Source organism: Physeter macrocephalus, chromosome 18 (genome assembly GCF_002837175.3).
Source record: "Physeter macrocephalus isolate SW-GA chromosome 18, ASM283717v5, whole genome shotgun sequence".
Taxonomy (NCBI): Eukaryota; Metazoa; Chordata; class Mammalia; order Artiodactyla; family Physeteridae; genus Physeter; species Physeter macrocephalus.
In genome coordinates, this window is record NC_041231.1 from 67,739,643 (window position 1) to 67,761,018 (window position 21,376).

Here is a 21,376-nt window from a genome sequence, read left to right on the forward strand (position 1 = left end):
GCTCTAGAGCCCAGGAGCCACAACTACTGAGCCCGTGTGCCACAACTACTGAAGCCTGTGTGCCTAGAGCCCATGCTCCACAACAAGAGAAGCCATGAGGAGCCTGTGCACCACAACGAAGAGTAGCCCCCGCTCGCCGCAACCAGAGAAAAGCCCACGCACAGCAACGAAGACCCATCGCAGCCAAAGATAAAGTTAAAAGAATTTTTTTAATTAAAAAAAAGAAAAATATGTGGTACATATATACAATGGAATATTACTCAGTCATAAAAATGAATGAAATTGGGTCATTTGTAGAGATGTGGATGGACCTAGAGAATGTCATACAGAGTTAAGTAAATCAGAAAGAGAAAAACAAATATTGTATATTAACACACATAAGTGGAATCTAGAAAAATGGTACAGATGAACCAGTTTGCAAGGCAGAAATAGAGACAAAGATGTAGAGAACAAGTGTATGGACACCAAGGGGGAATGCAGGGGAGAATGGGTAGTGGTGGTGGGATGATTTGGGAGATTGGGATTGACATATGTACACTAATATGTATAAAATAGATAACTAATAAGAACCTGCTGTAAAATAATTAAAATTCAAAAAAATTAAAAATAAGTATAAATAATTAATTAATTAAAAAGTTCAGTGTGAGACCCCTTATAAAGTTTCAGCAAAGAAAAAGCCTGCATGATCAATTAAAGTTATATCAATCATCAGGACAAGTTTATTGAGACCAGATTTATTTTGCAAACAAATTACTCTAAATTTGGCTGTATTTGGTAGCAATTAGGGTAATTTTAGAGAGAAAATGATGCTTCAATGAATGTTAAATCCCAGTTTTGTTAATGAAGGTCTGTATTTACTAAGACTCACTTCCCGGATAGTTCCTTGCTATTATGTTATATTGACATAAAGTTAAATTGAATTATTAAAAGGACACTCTAAGTTTGTTTCTGAAACTTATCTTAGTAATCTGTCTTTGGATGAAGATCAGATGCCCCACGACCTGCAACCAGGGGACTATGTATATTGGAAAAGACATCATTTAAAGACTCACTACAACCCAGATGGAAAGGCCCTCACCAGGTACTCTTAATTAGCTCATGTGCAACAAAATTAAAGGAAAATGTCTCAGATTAATTTCCAATTACAAAGGGTCCCTGCACGGAACTGGTCTACAGAGAGGACTACTGATGTCAAAATCACCTTAAAACAATGCTCAGAGGAAACTACACTCACACCAGGACAAGAAGAAGACAATATCAGAAGTAGACAGCTTACCCAAGATGCTGGACCTGACTCATATGATCATTTATAATGTTTTCTGACTTCTTGGACCTTTACATATAAATCAGATGTTTTTCTATCATGGATACGATCCTATGCTAGTTTTAAAAATCAATCCATTTGTTGGGTTTGTGGCCAGTTACCTGTGTCTAGCACTTCTGGGTTACCTTGGTGCATTTCTCCACTCCAAGGTTCTAATTGGACAGTCCTTAGGACATTTATTTTAGAAGAAAGAAAGTTCAGTCCTGTTTAGGCTACTCTTGATATTACTAGATGGGATCCCCTCACCTAGACAATTAATAATACCTGCTCTGACCCTGGCCATAAAAATGAATTTTCCTCTAAAGTTACTCAAGCTCAAACAGAGCAACAGCAAAATTTCTGTCAAGGAATAAAACCTCCCACAATTATGGGATGGATTTATGTGATTAACACCAGGCTATGGTCATTTAAGTTTTAAGGCACCCCTTTATCTTGTGAAAAATTAAATTATATTAAGGATAACCAGCCTAGTAACATTAGGAAATTGGGCTGGGAACCTTATGGACAGTGCCAATATATCATTTCCCTGAAAGATAAGGATTGGTACAGAACAGACAAAGTCAGATGACCTGAGGATATACTGGGCTGCACCTAACTGAAGTTCTTGGCTTAATTTTTACTTACGACTTTAATAATACTGCTAGCTATGTTATTTGTATTTTGCTTGTTTTACAAGATTGTTGTTTCTGGCATTACCAAATGTGTGACTGAGCCTCCAGTAAAAATACATAGTTTTATATGAGATCAATGATTGTAATAGTGTAACTCTGGATATGGAAAGATACAACAAGAGGGAATTTTTCTTGGACCATAACAGATTAGTAAGACAGGTGGTCCAGAGCTACCTTTAGCAATTGTTTATAAGACCTAGTCCAGTAATAGCACACTGAGTGGCCTATCTTCGCCAGACCTAGGAATGAGCCTTCCTAGCACCATGGGATGAAATGGTCATGAAATACCTCCCAAAGCATTGTCGAATTTATGACCATGAGGGAGCCCTGTCAACTACAAATTGGCACTTGCCATTGGCACTTGCCATCTACCTCTACAAGGATTAAATCAGGTGCTGCTGCAGATGCTGATTTTCAACAATCCCAGAAAGGAGTTCAGTGGGGAGCTGGCCATAAAAATGAATTTTCCTCTAAAGTTACTCAAGCTCAATCAGAGCAACAAGCAAAATTTCAGCCAAGGAATAAAAGCTCCCACAACTATGGGATGGATTTATGTGGTTAACACCAGGTTATGGTCATTTAAGCTTTAAGGCACCCCTTTACCTTGGGAACAATTAAATTATACTAAGGATAACCAGCCTAGTAACTAGGAAATTGGGCTGGGAGCTTTATGGACAGTGCCAATATATCATTTCCCTGAAAGATAAAGATTGGTACAGAACAGACTAAATCAGATCACCTGAGGATATAATGGGCTGCACCTAATGGAAGTTCTTGGCTTAATTCTCACTTATGACTTTAATAATACTGCTAGCTATGTTATTTGTATTTTTCCTGTTTTACAGGGAGATTATATATAATCTGTTTTACGAGATTGTTGTTTCCTGCATTAACAAATGTGTGATTGAGCCTCCGACAAAAATATATAGTTTTATATGAGATCAATGATTGTAATAGTGTAAATAGATATGGGAAGATACAACAAGAGGGAATTTTCCTGGACCATAACAGATTAGTAAGACAGGTGGTCCAGAGTCCTTAGTTACTGTTAAAAGATCTAGTCTGGTAATAGCACCTTGAGTGGCCTATTAGCAAAATCTTCTTCAGACCTAGGAATGAGCCTTCCTAGCAACGTGGGATGAAATGGTCATGAAATGCCTCCCAAGGCATGGTTGAATTTATGACCATGAAGGGAACCTGTCAACTACAATTGACACTCGCCATTGGCACTTGCCATCTACCTCTACAAGGATTAAATCATGTGCTGCTGCAGCTGGTGACTTTCAACACCCGCCTGAAAGGAGTTCAGGGTGGAGAGCTGAAATGAGGCACTCCGTGCTCTGGGAAAAACTGGCAGAACAGGTCTTCAGAGAGATATTTTCAGGAGCCGATTTTATGAGCCCAATTCTTGTATCTCCTCATATCTAGAAAAACACTAAAATCCTTCAAGGTGATGACAAGCAGTAACCTTCACGAGACTAGCAGGAAACTTCTGCCAAAAAATATGTGCTTGATTACATGTACTCCTCCTTCACGAAAATCACATATATACCGACCTTCCCCACTACCTCTTTGGAGCAGTTTCTCAGAGCTATCTGCAATGCTGTCTCCCAGGCTGCAGTCCCCATTTTGCCCCCAATAAAACTTAACTCGCAACTCTCACGTTGTGCATTTGCTTAAGTTGACAATATTATTATAGTTTGCCTTCATTTTTTACACTAATTCCCCAGTGGAAACTCCCTGAGGGCGAGGATGATACCTTATTCATTTTCGTATCCAGATACTGTCATAGTGTTTAATACATAAAAGGTCTCATTTTATTCAATGTCATTTAAATTCAATTTGTATGTTTGGCCTCCAGAATTACATAAATTCTGCCAAGGTTGGACCCCAGCGCCCTGTATAAAGCCTTGGGCACAATGGAATAACAGTGACAGAGGTTACTTTCTTATTTTGTCCACTTTACAGTTAGGAAAAAAACATACACTGTCACATTTGATCTTCAAGGCAGTCCAGTAAGCCGAGGTTTTACTCCCAGGTATGTGTAAGGAACAAGGTCACATTTTAAGCCATCAACTCGGGACTACATGGCTGGTAGGCACAGTCTGGAACTCAGCTTCCTCGTGATACAAGCTGGTCCACTGCTTATCTGATCCTCGTCCTCAAGACAAGGCACTCAGTTAACGGAACCATCTCCAATTCCTTGTTTCCATCTTCTTCCGGAACTAGTTGCTTTTCTACTAATAAGGTGACATACTTGCAAAACAGAAGCAAGTTGGGAAAACTGCTTCAAGGAGTGAAATTAACAAATTGTAAGTGACAGCTTCTAGTGAGCCAGACACTTCCACCAGATAGCTCAACCTCTTTGGATCTTTAGTAAACTTTCCCCCATTGTCTGCATTGACCATGGCGAGAATTGTGAAACACAACAGAAATATAAATTTCTTTACCCAAAGAATTGATAAAAGTCTAAACGTCAGTCCTTAGTAAATATCCCTAGATGTCTCTCCCCCCTCTGCTCCCATCTGACTGCCTCCCAAGGACATTGTGGCTAAATATACATTGGTTTGTGTGACTTCTTACCCTATTAAATATATGTACATTTTTTCTCTATTTGTCTGTCTCTATCCTCATACTGTGATTGAATATCCTTTCTTATTTATTCTCTCTTCTAACCTTCTTCCTGCTAAATTATTGTCCTTACTAAATAATTTTTTATTCTCTATCATCTTTTGCAGCTATCTACTTCCAAAACTAAGATGTTAGAACAATTGTTACTTATGTAACCTTGACTAATGCTGCCCTTGAGAGCAAAAATGTTTCTCACCCCCATTCCTTAGATTTTACTTTCCTCTAAAGATACCTAAACGTTATTGAAATATGTATTAGCTAAATGACTGAGGCATATAAATGAGATAGCACAGCTCAGGTCAGGATGTAAAGTGGGAGTCACATCTTATAACTTTGACCTCCACACAGAATCACTAAACACGGCACCAGACGAACATTCTCATCCGGCTGAGGTGCTTCCTGTTTTCTCTGACCAGGCCTTTTGGAGACACTTAGGAGTATTGGTTTTAACAGCGAAAGGTCAAATTACAACACAGGTAAATAACATGTCCCCTAAGATTTCTTACATCTCCATTGAACTCGTTAAGAAGAAAGAGTCGCTAAAATAATTATCATTCAGGAAAATGTCATTTAAGCACTTTAGAATTTTGGCAAGAATGCTATATATTTAAGACATAATACTGTCATCTTTAAAAGTAGAGTAGATAACTATAGCTTTCAGTGGCTCTAAAGGTATCTAGGCGTTTCTGGGGGAATATTTGAAACTACATAAGATTTCTCCAGACACAGCAATAGAATATGTCAATTCCACTTTTCCACTGCACTAATTCTCCCCATTTATAAATTGAGCGTAATAATGTTATACGAGAGCATTGCATTTACAATGTTAAAAATCTTTCAACAGAAGTCTACTTTTTGGACAAAATTTTGGGAGAAATCAGTGCATACCCATTATGAATGAAATAGATCTCATTTTCAATCCAGGTTCAAAATATTTTGAGAACTAGATGAGAAAACACCCACTGGAGAAAAGAAACTAAATTTGATCAGACTAATGGAGTGATTATATATTTTCTTTTTCATATTCTCTTTCATTATGGTATACCCCGTGATAAACCATAATGGAAGAGAATAAGAAAAAGAAAATATATACATATGTTTAACTGAGTCACTTTGCTGTACAGCAGAAATTAACACAACATTGTAAATCAACTATACTTGAATAAAGTTTTCTAAAAATTAAAAAAAAGAAATGCTAGGCTTTAATCATGCCAATAATAGTAACTCATTATTTATGGTCAGCAGGATATTTAAAATAATATTCCCTGATGAATCCAGGGTCAGTCACTCACTATGTGACTTTGCACCTTTATATTTATGTCATTTCCGTAAAATGAGAAATTTGCAGACGAGTCTTTCCCTCTGACACTTACATTCCAAAGTTTTATTAATGCCATCAAACTTTAATTCATTTCCTATTTACTCAAGTATTTTTATTCCTCATATGTTAGTCTCATTTCAATTTTGAGAATAAAGAGGAGGTATTAACAGGAATTAGCAGCAGGATTTTCATAGAATTATGGAAAGACGCATAGGAATGCCTGAGTTCGGCCAGTTACCTCAACTTCAAGGAGTTCCAAGGGAGCCACATGCACCAAGACAAATCAAGTAACATTTTATTAATAACTGTCCAAATACCAGATTCCCCAGTGAAAGGCTTCGAACAGAAGTCGGAGCTGGTTTGAGGCCTATGCACCATCTTTTACTCTGTCCAAAACGGTAGAACAGCACATTCCAGTTGAAAGGAACAGAGGGAAGAAAGGAGAGAAAGCAAGATGTGTGGACACACTGAGTCATATCTTTGAAGACGCAGTGGTCAACATAGCCTCTCTCTCTCTCTCCTCTCTCTCTCTTATTCTATCTCCATCTCTCTCTTTTCTCCCTGTCTTGAAAAAATACACCCAACCAATACATCGCCTTCTAACTGATAATGTCTCATTATTCTTATGGACTTGTTTGTTGTTGTTGTTGAAATTGAAACCATCGGGGTCAGCTACAGAGCTTTAAGCTCCAATTTACTGCAGCAGATGAAGGGGTTAAGTTCATGTCCATGTAACTTTCTCTGTATACCCTCCTTTTTCTCCTCTATCTCTCTTTATCCTCCCCTAGACATTTGGTTCCTACCCCAACTAACCGAATTACAACAACTGTCTTTGAGCCAATATTTGATATTTGTTTGAGGGGCCAATGTCACCAACACCTTTTTGTAAGAGGAACTGACTCTTCTCATCTAACCAGTGCGGCTTCTGTTCTTAGTGGCATTCTTCAGCGCTCATCTTAAAGGTCATGTTCTCAAGCAGGCTTTTCCTGAACTTTTGACCTAAATTAAAGAGTTTTGTGTCTCATGCTTCCTTTTAGTAATACTAATTACATAGTTATGTGTTTAAAGACTTCATTTCTTATTAGAATGTAAGCCCTGTAAAGGCAGGCAGTTGGCCATAAGCCCAGACAGCAGGTCTGGGCTGGTTAAATAAACGTCCCCTCTCCCCAGGCACCCTGATGCCAGCTTATCCAGTGCAATTCTGCCCACACTTCAGTCCCACTCACGCCCTTGGCAGGAACAGGCACAAGCACACACAATGCTCTAAAGGCAGAGACCGGATCTGTGCTTTTACCACTGTCTCCCCAGTACCTAACATGAAGTCTGCAACCTGGATAATGATTGATAATTAGTTAATAAATTGAATTTTAGTATTCGAAGTTCCGACATTTGAACTGAAAGCCCTAATTATAAATCGAGCCTTTCAATTAATTTGCCCACTTAACTTTTCTACATTTTTCTCTTTCCATCCTCTTAAAACACATACATACACGCACACACACACACACACACACACACACACACAATATCTTCACACACATTGTACATTCTTTTTTGTTCCTAGCCTCTAATCCAAACTTATTTGCTTATATTAGTCTGACTAATACAACCTAGCTTTACAATGAAAGTTTCAGAGGTAAAGTGGGAGACCCTAAGGAAGTTAACACAGTGTATTATTACAGGTTAGATTTTTCTCTTCTGTTAATAACTATTAATATGTTTGTTAAACATGTGGTCTCTATTTTCACATCCCTGTCCCAAACAGTTTGGAAACATCTCCTGCATTCTCTGGATAAAACTGGAGCTCTATTTAACTGCAGAGTTTACATACTGCATCTTGAAATCCTCAAAGCAAAATATTTTACTGCAGTCAGGACATAGATTTGATCTAAAATATATATGTGGGGGGGGAATAAATTAGAGGTTTGAGATTAACATATACACTCTACTATATATAAAATAGATAAACAACAAGGACCTACTGTATAACACAGGGAACTTTACTCAAAATTCTGTAATAACTTATGTGGAAAAAGAATCTGAAAAAGAATGGATATATTTATATGTATAACTGAACCACTTTGCAGCACACCTGAAACTAACACTATATATATATATATATATATTTTTTTTTTTTTTTTTTTAAAGAAGTTCCCAACAATTAGTTTTCCCCAAATAGACCAAACTGCCTCAAAACATTAAGGGACTTGCCATGACTGGACATGATCAAGCAGTATTTGTCACAGGTGTCCTAAAGAGATTCCTGCAGGAAAAAAGAAAGATTTGAGAAGATTTGTATACTCAACGTTTCCTAAGAACACAGGTCCTGCTGCCTAAAAAGGGACTACCATCCCCATGAATGCAAATTCACAGGTATTTTATTAATTTATTATACTGTATGGACAACATAATGTAATAGAATTGCTAGGAATACATTCTGTTGTGAGCTCATTGTAGTAAAAAAGAATCCAAGATTAATTTGCCTTCCTTCTGCACCCCAAGGCAGCACTCATACCAGGACTGCAACTACTCAACTTAGAGACCTCCCAGGGTTCAGATTCCACAATCACAGCCCGAGTCTCCCATCTACCCAGTGGCATATATTTTTTTTTTTTTTTTTTTTAAAGAAGTTCCCAACAATTAGTTTTCCCCAAATAGACCAAACTGCCTCAAAACATTAAGGGACTTGCCATGACGGGACATGATCAAGCAGTATTTGTCACAGGTGTCCTAAAGAGATTCCTGCAGGAAAAAAGAAAGATTTGAGAAGATTTGTATACTCAACGTTTCCTAAGAACACAGGTCCTGCTGCCTAAAAAGGGACTACCATCCCCATGAATGCAAATTCACAGGTATTTTATTAATTTATTATACTGTATGGACAACATAATGTAATAGAATTGCTAGGAATACATTCTGTTGTGAGCTCATTGTAGTAAAAAAGAATCCAAGATTAATTTGCCTTCCTTCTGCACCCCAAGGCAGCACTCATACCAGGACTGCAACTACTCAACTTAGAGACCTCCCAGGGTTCAGATTCCACAATCACAGCCCGAGTCTCCCATCTACCCAGTGGCACAGCTGTACTGAATAGGGCTTTCAGTGTTCCGGATTAGAACTAGGGTTCTGCAGGGGTAAATGCCATCTCTGCTACTAACTAGCTGTGCATGTCCTTGAGTGAGTCATTTAATTTCTCAATGTCTCATTTCTTTGCCCGAAAAATTAGGATGAAAACAAACCAAAATTATCTGGGCCACTGGAAGGAGCAAATAAATGAGCAAATATATGAAGTACTTAGAATCCTGCCTGACACAGGTAGTACTCCATAAATGTTAACCTTATGCCCTTGGGCAATTTTCTTATCTTTTCTGTGTCTTAGTTTTCTCATTCTCAAGCAGGTACGAAAATAACGCTCCCACCTTAGAGCATTGTGAGAATCACAGGAGAAATGTAAAAATGCTTTGGAATAGATCAGCTTCTATGCAAATGCCAGGAGTGAATAAAAGTAATATTACCGACTGCTAAGCAAATTCTTTTCTTTCTGCCTTCCTTCAGTTGAAAGTACTTTGTAACTTTCTTCTTCACTCTGTAAGAGAAAAGTTTCACTAAAAACAACTAGGAATTTTACATCCAATTAGACAATAGCTGTAGCAATAAAGGCATTCTTGCTGATAAGCTTTCAGAGATGGGTTTTAGCATTTTTCTGCATAGAGAAGATCAGGGCTTTTTCAGTAAGCATTCTCTTGGAAGCAGAACAGGGCCCTGGCTCCTGGGCCTCCCACTGTTTACTTCAGCAGGTATTCCCTGGAGCATCATTCACAGAGCAGTCTATCAAAGGTGCAGGGAGCATAATGACCTCTGACAAAGAGGAAGAGCAGCATCTTCTCTAAGTAGGGAAAGAAGATGGAGAGATGAGCAAAATCCTCTCGGAATCGCTCCCAAAGGTCTGCCTGACCTTTTGCATTCAAGCTGCTGTACAGGGCGTCCTCTTTCAGATTTTCAGTGGAATCTTCCAATTTCCCAAACTTGCTCAACTTAGGGCCAGAACTTAAAGATGCAAATGCAAAGCCTTGCATGTAGAGCCAAAAAAGGATTGCCTTTGTGCTTGATGAACTATGGGGCTTAATTCAACAGCGGTTCAAGTGCATCAGGCTGAGGGGGCAAGGTGGCTTCTCATCGGGGCTGGTGCCGCCACGTGATACGCTCACAGAATCATGGAAGCAAGTATTTTAAAGTGAAGAGGTCATTTTTCTCTTTATAGTAGTGGTACATGGTTATTGTAGAAAAGTTTGAAAATATTTAAATATTTATATTTTATTATTTATATGTAATAGTATATATACATATATATACAACACAAAAATTGTCCTGAATCTCACAACTTAGAAATAACCCAGATAACGTTAGACCATAGAGTGTAAGGTCCCTCCACATGGGCAGGGATCTCACATAAGGATGAGCCAGGAGACAAGATCCCAGCCCTTGAGGAGCTCAGCAGGGCTCCTCTCCTTCAGATGTCCCCTGCTCAGGACTGTCACTCTATTTTAAATTTCCCTCCAGTACTCCCTGTGTATTCTTTCTCCATAGCACTGATCACATCTGAACAGTATATATATATATTATATAAATATTATTATAAATTATTAAATATTCAATATATATTTACTGATCATGTGTCACATTCATTAAGAAAAGTAGCAGATCATAAGTGATCAGTTGATTCCACATTATATATTTTTCCTATTTATTTTGTTTATTATCTCTTTATTCTCGCTAAAATGTTGGTTTGCTCTGATATTCCTAACTTTAAACAGTACCTGGCATGGAGCTGGCAATCAGTAAAGATTCCTAAATTAATGAGTGAAGAGAGATTAAATAAAAACACATTGCCATGTACCTTTTCCTAATAATTATGAACAATTTTAATTGGTTTAATTGATTTAATTTTAGTTGGTTTAATCATTATAAACCAGTCCAATAAGAGAGGAGTGGGTAAATAAATTATAATTCTTCTACAAAATAAAACATATCAAAATATATATTTCTATATTCTATGGCATGTAAATTTTCCATTTTGTTAGATTTTGAAAGTCAGATTATGAATAAACACATATAATATGATCCCATTTTCAATATACATACACATATATTCATATTGATGTACAATACTTGCTATGTGTCTGGCTTGATGTTATGCGCCAGGGCCACATGGATAAAAATGTGTACTCAGGAAACTGACATATAAAAGATAATGATGATACAACTAGATAAGCACTATAATGAATATATGTGCATTTCTTCTGCTTTAGGAGAGGTCTGGCTTCTTGAGAAAATGGCCAGGGAAAGGAGGGAACAGTTATCTCATTAGAGAAAAGGCACTTTATACATATGCATTACTTTAATGGCCAAGCTGCCGGGGTGCGGGGGGGATGTTATCTTTTTGGTGCACATGATGATAAAATGTTTTACTTACCATTCAAAAGCAAAGCCACTACTTCTAAACCATTCACGATCACAATGAGATTTGCAAGGGACATACAGATTGTAACAGTTTTGATATCTTTACTTTAGCCCTGATTATAGATTGGGAACAGTGTGGAAATCAGAGAATTGTGAAGAAGTGTGTTTTTGTTCAGTGCTCACTCCATCCCATGGTGCTGTATCTGACACAGTCCTGAAATCACAAGAAGATTCTTCTCCTTGGTTTGTTCCACTGTCCCTAATACACCAAGGAAAGCAGAGACTTGGAAACTCATCCTGAGCCAACCACCCTGTTTGTCATCAGTACAATGTGTTATTTGCAAGTTCATCCAGTATCTTCCATTACAGGATGTGGAGCAGCTAAGAATAGTTGCAGAATTTGACTCTAAGCTGCCTGCCGGGAAGCACAGAACTGACTGCGTGACTCACTGTGGGATGTAAATTCTTGTGAGAGCGCTGATAGAGGAGAGCCTTTCAGCAAGGGAAGGAGAGGGCGCCTTTTAACAAGTCGACGGGGCTGCCAAGAACTTCTGCCCCTTTGGTCTTTTAGTGAGAAAGAGCAAACTTGGAGATAAGCGACACTCCAGAACATCACTAAATGGTACGAGGTTAAATTTCTCTCACACAGCTCAGATAACAACGTTGGACGCTTTCCTTTAAATAAAATTTAAATTCTGAAATAAGCGTTGGTCATAAACAGCACCATAAGCTAAGATAGCACAGCCAAGGCTTAAACAGGCTGGAAGTGCTCACACGGTCTTCATATCAAGTGATTCCTGTATCATTTATTATCTTAGCCACTAGTGAACTTGTATCAGCAACCCATCTCAAAATATCCCAGATGGATGCCATTCTCAAATACCCACTTAAGAATCGAGAAATAAAATGAAAATAATACTAGCAGGGAATATTTATTCAGCGAGGCACTGTGCTAAGCCCTTTACTTGCAATTTCTAATTTAATTTTTACAATCACTCTATAAAATATATTAGATTATTATGTCTGAATTCAGTTTATTTACTTGCCCACAGTCACAAGACTAGTCATGAGAGCATCCTGCAATTTGGCATTACTTTCTTCCATTTTTATTTCATGATCACCTGCTATAGTAAGTCAAGAAAATAATATCATGTCACTTGAACTTTATAACGAGATTTTGCACAAGTTTCTGCCTATGGTAAGCAAGACTATTAATTCCAACTTTATATTGTATTCACCTAGCATGCAAATTAGGAGAAAAGAACATTTTTTTTCTCTTAACCATGGAAGAGGAGACATCGTTAATGCTCACGATTCTCACATGAGATTTTTAAAGGTAGAAAAATATAAAGATCATCTTTTTAACATTCAAAAATTCCAGGGGCTTGCCTGGTGGCGCAGTGGTTGGGAGTCCGCCTGCCGATGCAGGGGACGCGGGTTCGTGCCCCGGTCCGGGAGGATCCCACATGCCGCGGAGCAGCTGGGCCCGTGAGCCATGGCCGCTGAGCCCGCGCGTCCGGATGAGCCATGGCCGCTGAGCCTGCGCGTCCGGAGCCTGTGCTCCGCAACGGGGAGAGGCCACAACAGTGAGACGCCCGCGTACCGCAAAAAAAAAAAAAGAAATTCCAGTGCCATTCACATTCTTTTATCTCATAAAATAGCTGATATCTGTTTTGAACCACAAAAATGGCAATTCCACTTGGTTCAACCCTCCAGATAACACAGTGGTGCTCCAGGATATGAGCCCAGAGCCAAGCAGACCTGGGTTCAAGACCTGATAAGGCCACTTTCTTGTCCTGTGACCTTGGCACATTATTATTGCTCTCAGTCAAAAGTCCTTGCGTTGTAAAGTGGGGCTGATGAAAGTTCCCACCTTTGTGAGAAGATAATTCAGTCAAAGCACTCACTGGAGCACCCATCCCATTCTCTGCAGTAAAGGATGCTCTAAGATGACCATTGTATAAGTTACTCAGGTACTTTGGAGCCAACAAGCCCCCAATCCACATACCTTCCTCTTACAATACCTCTTCAATCTAAGTAGACCAGCATATGAATATGAGTCCTCATTTGCAATTCTATTCATTTTTCTGTGAAATAAGCGTCAGAGTCCCTTTAGAACCCAGGAAAGATTCAACTCTACAACCTAATTTATTCTCTCATTCTAGAATTATTTACTTAAAGTGTGTCACCGTGTTTTCTCATTTTTCTCTCTTGGACCATCACGTTCCCCATTTCAAGAAGAATAAATTTTTCCTTATAATTTCGCCCTAAAGAGACAGAAAGAGGAGAACACTCTTGAATGTGTGGTAAGACTTGTCATTATAACTCAAGGGATTTTTAGCACATTATGTAAACATTACTATGTTTATCCATCTTATGTAGATAATTATTTACTGTTTCAGTAACTTTGTGTAAAATAAAAATAGATCTCTGTGTCTTTTAAAAACAAAAATGCTAATTAATTTTCTAAAATCAGTGTTTTTAAACATCACCTAAATCTATTTTTGCCAGAGTTTCAGAAAGAATATAGATATTCTCAGTGGATGGTTGAACAATAGATAGATGAACTTTAAGTTTTCTTCTGCCCCAAGGCTCATGATTTTGATAGGAGTTTAATATACTTCCCTGACTCCATGGTTCTTGTACCTCTTATTCCACTTCACTGCTCCTGTAAGGCTATTCATCACATTTGCCCCACGGCCACCCAGTTTTACATTCATCACAGCCTAGGATGACCTTATATTTCTTCCCCAGGACCCAGTGATTGGGCAAAGGGTTATGCCTATGACCTACACCTGACAAGTTAGAGTCCTTACTCATAATTTTCCAGCCTGAGACTGTCACCATCCATCTTTGTCATGGTATCACATGAGCCTACCTAAGAGTGAAGCCAACACAGAGAAGCCAGGAGATGGACAGAGAGAAAGGCAGAACAGCAAAGTGATGGAGAGAGTCAGAGCACTGGACACGTCATTTGAACTCCTGGACTCAGCTGTGCCTGAAGTCCATATACCCATGGTCTTCTTAGTTATACCAACTAATAGAGTCCTTTTTATTAAAAGCAAGTTGACTTGGATTTCTGTTATCAGCAACCAAAAACACATGTAAAATAAATGACAAAGACCTACTGTATAGCGCAAGGAACTATGTTCAATATCTTGTAATAACCTATAATTGAAGAGAATCTGAAAAGGTAGATAGATAGATAGATATAACTGAATCACTTTGCTGTACACCTGAAACTAACACAACATTGTAAATCAACTATACTTTAATAAAAAAAAAATTTTTTAAGCATGTAAAATGGGTGGCATAATGCCTAGCCCACAGTAGATAGGTATACAATTTAATACAAAGAGTACACATTGGGCTTCCCTGATGGCGCAGTGGTTGAGAATCCGCCTGCCGATGCAGGGGACACGGGTTCGTGCCCCGGTCCGGGAAGATCCCACATGGCGCGGAGCGGCTGGGCCCGTGAGCCACGGCCGCTGAGCCTGGGCGTCCGGAGCCGGTGCTCCGCAACGGGAGAGGCCACAACAGTGAAAGGCCCGCGTACCGCAGAAAAAAAAAAAAAAAAAAAAAGAGTACACATTGATCTCAAGCACTGGAAAAGCACTATACAATGTATCACAAACAAAACAAAGATGACTAAACTGTACTTCAGGATATAGCTCTTCAAATATTAATGCTATGTATTAACTATTAAGTAACTTCAAATATTAACTATGTATAACTTCAAATGTTAATACTCTGTAGCAATTAGACAGCACTGGGTCCACGAAGGAGCCTGGTTGTGGTTGTCAGGGGAAGAGGAGTGGAGAGATGGTCACAGAAGGGATGGAGATCAATTCCTCCTGAAGGACTTGGGGAAAATTTCTGGGAAAAGTGGGCTTTCAGCTGGCTTTGCTGAAGGGTTGGATTTCTGAAGCCTGAGTTGGGGATATGGTGAAAAAAAGGCTTCTGAGGTGGTCAATGGCATGAGTACAGAAACCTGAAAATTCAGGGTATGTTTGTAAACAGGGCGGCCCTGGATCCATAAGAGTTCACGTGAAAGGTGTATCAAAGTAGTATTAGGGAAATAATGCCAGGAGAACTTCCTGTCTTCAATAGGCTTTCAGAATTCTCAAAATCTCAAAAGCGTTTGGGGGACAAATACAGTGATGACCATGCAACTCATCAGAATATTAAGAATGCACTCCATTGCCTATGGTGACTGACTGAGGCAAAATACGTCTTCCCCTTCAACCCTGGGGAGGGCTCCTCTTTCAATGCCCCAATCTGGATGTACCTCTCTACCACATTACCTTCTCTCTCCTTCTTCAATAATGAGCTAAGCTTCTTCAAAAGGTGGGCAATAAAAACTTCTATATCCCAGCTGTTGCTGAGAAGATTAAATGATGTGCTCAGCCCAGTAGCTGTGGCAGAGTAAATTCTTAGCACGCGCTACATTTTCTTCTTGTCATTATTATTTTTTTTTTCATTATTCTCTGGCTTCTACACCCATTCATTTGGAACACCTTAGCTGAAGTTCAACAGTGACACTAAGTCACGGGTCAGTGGTTTTCAATCCTCATCTGTCCCCAAAGCTGCATCATTCCTGGTCTCCTCCTGACACGGCCCCCTCCCACTCCCCTGCCTGCTAACCCTCTACCATCATAGTTTTCACTTCACTCTTCAAATGTAGGGATCCTCTGTCTCTTTTTTTGTTTGTTTTCTTTGGGTTTTTTTGTTTGTTTGTTTTTATTTTTTGGCCATGCCAGGTAGCTTGTGAGATCTTAGTTCCCAGACCAGGTATTGAACCTGTGCCCCCCTGCAGGGGAAGCACTGAGTCCTAACCACTGGACCGCCAGGGAAGTCCTGGGATCCTTTCTCTATAGGCACTTATTCCTTCTTCTGGTTAAAACTTTGAATTGTGTGCACTTACTATTCTAGCTCTAATTTTGCGTTTCCATTTCCCCACTGGGATATCTTCACATGGTTTCATTGGCTGAAGCCCAGGCTCAATGCCTGCTGTGGAATTTGTCTATATCCACACACCTTGTTCCTCCTCAACGAATGGCAGGACCATCCTCCTGCCTCCAAGCTCCTATAGTACCCTTCCTCCATCTCCCTCCCTCGTAGCTGATGATGTGTCCAATCTCACACATTTTGCCCGTGTAACATTCCTTTCCATGCACTGGCCTCTTCTCATGGTCAGCTCCCCAACACCTGTTTCCAGCTCTTTCTGACCCACCTGCCCTGTAACTTTGACACTGACCAAGATTCACAGTTCAGGAGAAATCAGTTGAGAATCATGACTATTTCAACCATGAGTAACTTTCATGTGAAAGGCTCTGCATCGAATTCCAAATGCTGTGAACACAGTTTTATTGTAGTATTTCTAAACGTCATAGTTAATTGGGTGGACTGTAAGTCAGATAATTCACTTTTTTGTGTTTTCAATCTATCATAAAGCACTTCCAAACTTTCAACTATTTGCTATTACTTTTCTCCCTCAGTAAGTGCCAAATTAGCTCAGTTTTTGTTCACTTTTGAGTGCTAGCAAACAAGGCTATCCTCAGCAGCAAGCAGAAAAAAATCCTGAATGAGGAGATATGATTTCAAGGGGCAAGAAATTTCTCTGTCCCTGGTTCACTAGCAATGAGGTATCATATCCAAGGTTTTTCCCTTTATGATCATGATTACACTTGAAGAAATAGGTAAAAGGATGTTAATTTCAACAACTTATAAAAGCAAAGTAATGGACACAGTTTTAATGTCAAATAATAGTGGATTGTTTAAATAACTTGGGGTACAGTCATATAATACAAGCCATGGAAATATTAAATATGACTTATCAGCATGTTTAAAGATATGAAAAATCATCATAAATTAAGAGAAAAGAGACAGTTTAAAATTTGCACAAGGATGATTTCATTTTGTTATATGAAGAATGTATATCAAAATTAGCAGAAATAGTCTTGGAGAAATACAATCATGGAATTTTTTTTTCTTTTTGTTCAACTACTTTCTATGTATTCTACAATGAAAATGTGTTAAATTACAGGAAGGAGAAAAAAGGTAATGTTTTCTTACCAGTAGAAATAATAGTCAAAAAAAAGACCTATGCCTTAAGAATAGTCTTTAATAGGTGAACATTTAGTATTAATATAAATTAGGTTATTCAACATTTGTGGAAAGTGTATATTGATGGATTCTTGGTAAAGAGGAGATATGAGTTTCTGAAGACACTAGATGGAAGAGAAATATAGCCACCAATGACTGGGTTGATCAAAGAGAGAGGAGGATAAAAATACCAGCTTCCCCACTTCATAATCTTGCCTAGAGAGAGCCTGCCACCAAATACAGCTGATGGTAAAGAAATGAAAAATTAGAGGTCTCTGTCAGGTGTGCTGTTACTCTCTCAACATCCATAGCAACTCACCTGTGTAATAAAATAGGTCATGCTGATTCACAGGGAAGTCAAATATATATTTTTGCCATGAGTCTATTCCTTGAGAAGTTTAAGGCTCTCCAAACTCAGCCATGCACACAGAGCCACTACGCCTCATGAATTTCTAATTTCTATAATTCCACAATTTGAAGCCAAGTTTAAAATAACTAAGTTTAAGATAAATATAACATTTTAAAATAAAAATCTAGAATTCCCTACATGTCAAACACGGTGTATGATCTCATGAACTCTTTCCTGATATACAAGCTCAATATGAAATTTTATTCCACACTTGTCTATTGCAGGTGGGAGGAAAGTTGATGCACCTAAGCCATGCCGGAGAAGAACTTTTTTTTTTTTTAATTGGGCTACAATTGCTTTACAATGTTGTGTTAGTTTCTGCTGTACAATAAAGTGAATCAGCTTTATGTGTACCTATATCCCCTTCCTCTTGGACCTCCCTCCCCACCCCCATCCCACGCATCTAGGTCATCACAGAGCACCGAGCTGATCTCCCTATGCTACACAGCAGGTTCCCACTAGTTATCTATTTTACACATGGCAGTGTATTTATGTCAAACCTAATCTCCCAGTTCATCCCACCCTCCCCTTCCCCCACCCCCATGTCCACACGTCTGTTCTCTACATCTGCGTCTCTATTCCTGCCCTGCAAATATGTTCATCTGTACCACTTTTCTAGATTCCTCATCTATGCATTAATATACGATATTTGTTTTTCTCTTTCTGACTTACTCCACTCTGCATGACTGACTCTAGGTCCATCCACACCACTACAAATTATGCAATTTCATTCCTTTCTATGGCTGAGTAATATTCCATTATATATATGCACCACATCTTCTCTATCCATTCATCTGTTGATGGACTTTTAGGTTACTTCCATGTCCTGGCTATTGTAAACAGTGCTGCAATGAACACTGGGGTACATGTGACCCTTTGAATTATGACATACAGATGGCCAAGAGGCACATGAAAAGATGCTCAACATCACTAATTATTAGAGAAATGCAAATCAAAACTACAATGAGGCAACACCTCACACAGGTCAGATCGGCCATCACCAAAAAATCTACAAACAATAAATGCTGGAGAGGGTGTGGCGAAAAGGGAACCCTCTTGCACTGTTGGTGGGAATGTAAATTGATACAGCTACTGTGGAGAACAGCATGGAAGTTCCTTAAAACACTAAAAATAGAACTACTATATGACCCAGCAATCCCACTACTGGGCATATACCCTGGAGAAGAACTTTTAAAGGAGCTTTTCAAAGCAGAAATCCTTGGTTCCCTGAGTCCTTTCTGTTGGTCAGCTCTTGCTATTTTATTCTAATACTCGTAGCATTGATTTCACTGACCCAATAACCCTCAAAGTCTTCACAGTGGAAGTCCAAATTAATTAATGGTTTTCTCATGATTACCTAAGGGGAAAGGGGAGGAGAGGTAAATTGGGAATTTGGGATTAAGAGATACACACTACTGTATATAAAATAAACAACAAGACCTACTGTATAGCCCAAGGAACTATATTTATATCTGATAATAACCTATAATAACCTATAATGGAAAAGGACCTGAAAAAGAATATATATATATATAATATAACTGTATCACTTTGCTGTAAAAGAACCTGAAAAAGAATATATATATATATAATATAACTGAATCACTTTGCTGTACACATGAAACATTTTAAATCAACTATATTTCAGTTTGAAAAAACAAGAAATGTACAACGAAAAAATAAATAAAATACCAAAAACAAACAAACAAATTAATGGTTTTAGAATAAATTTTAAAGTCTTCTTTTGAAATCAAGTTATACTGAAAAAAAAAAAAAAGGCCTGCCACCACTGGAAAAGACTGCTTTCAAACACCTAAAAATTGGCAAAAGCAGCCATATGGTTGACCTACATATTCGAACAATAATGAGCACATGCCCATTGGCTTGAAATACTTCCTAAACATTGCAGCTTTTCCAAAGAAAAAAGAACCGAGGTGTGTATTTTAAACAGTATTGAGAGATCCTGGGACACAGAGTGTCCCATTTGGGCCAGAGCAAATGGACCCTCATGGGCACAGACAGCAATTCCACGTCCCACCAAGAGCACTCATCACATTTGCAGATGACAGCACAAAGCAAGGCAGTGCAGGGTGGCTGCCTGGCTTTCCATTTCCATCCAGTCCTACAGAATTGTGGCAGCTTTTAAAATGAATTGTGGCTTTTCATTCTTGAACCAGGAGCCACGGACCAAGGTAATTGTCACATTTGTCAAATTTAAGGACTAAATACTCAAAATGACCAGACGGTTGACTGTGTTTGCTGTGAATCCCTGAATCTGCACTAACAATAGAGTGATAACGTCAGTGTTCTTTTTTTAAAAGTCCAAGAAATTTGACTTCTACTCTGCCTGCAAAGGAAGAAAGAAGCACTAAAGTCATCTCTTTGGTAACTTTTCAACATAAAGCAGCAAAACACACCACTTCCCATACATCTGAATCTCCTCTGTTCCACAGCCAATACCCCATTCCAGGTCACCTTCACCTCACAATTGTGGGTTAAGTGAGGCTTGTCTAGCTTCCTGCTTCTCTTTGTTTTCATTCATTCCGCACATTGTTGCCATGCTAAATTTTATATAATGCTGTCTTTAGCATTTGGATCACCTGAAATACTTCCTAAGGATTAGTTGAGACTCTGGGCTTTGCTATTTGCTCAATTTTGCTCTCCCATGTAACTCCCTCACTTCCTTCTACCTGATAACTTATAAGACTGGCATCTTATTCCCTGACCCTAAGAGAGAGTCCAGGCCATCTCTGGGCTAGGTATCTCTCTCTGTACTGGCTCTGGGTGGCTGGGTCGCCTGATTCAGTTAACCGTACATGGAGGTGAGTGGAGAACATACTTGGCACAAAGAATTATAGGGCTGTAGGTGGAACAGCTTTCCTTAGAGAGGGTTGAGGGTGGGCAAGAATAAAAACACCTGGAATAAACCCAAACACCAAGAAGAGGATTATGTAGCTGTTGAAACTGGCATACTGGGCTGAGCTTTTTCAGTTCAGCTCAGTTCCTCAAAATTGATTTTTTCAATTCATTTTCAATTCATTTTTTCAATTCATTTTCAATTCATTACATTTTAACTAGCCACCAGGGAGATAAGTAAAAACTGGTTCTTATTCATTGAAAACATCATTTTTCCTCTAAAACAAATACAAAACTATCATGGGGTAAAAAATGCAAAATTCACATTTCCCTTTTAAGAGAAAATTAAGACATTTTCTAAAAATGTCTAACTTAAAGGAGACAGCAGTAGGCTACACAAAGTATTTGGGGGTCTCTGTTCCCACTCCTCTGACTTGAGGGGGAACTCGAAGGAAGCAGCACTGGGTCTAAAGGTTTAGGGGTGTTGTAGGAAAAGGGTTGTGTTGGAGGGGGGCTCCACTGGCAGAGATCTCGGAGCACCTGGGGAGGAAATCTCTGAGTCTCAAGACCTTTGCCCACAGTTTGCACTGAACCCACAT

General features: G+C 38.8%; 1 protein-coding gene across 7 annotated transcripts in view; it reads right to left on the minus strand.

Moving 5' to 3' along the window:
* MLIP (muscular LMNA interacting protein) overlaps nucleotides 1-21,376 on the minus strand; it is a 283,019-nt gene that overhangs the window by 235,525 nt on the left and 26,118 nt on the right. For 2 of the 7 annotated variants that reach the window (XM_028479076.2, XM_055079756.1), the window contains exons 2-3: nucleotides 9,463-9,533; nucleotides 8,638-8,689 (exon numbers count right to left, since the gene is read on the minus strand). The exons of 2 other annotated variants lie outside the window; for them this stretch is intronic. In XM_028479076.2, the coding sequence (XP_028334877.1) occupies nucleotides 8,638-8,640 (3 nt within the window). In that variant the 5' untranslated portion in view covers nucleotides 8,641-8,689; nucleotides 9,463-9,533. Of the gene's footprint in view, nucleotides 1-8,158; nucleotides 8,211-8,637; nucleotides 8,690-9,462; nucleotides 9,534-13,415; nucleotides 13,495-21,376 lie in introns of those variants that run through there. 3 more of the 7 variants (XM_028479077.2, XM_028479070.2, XM_028479085.2) reach the window with 3 other exon arrangements.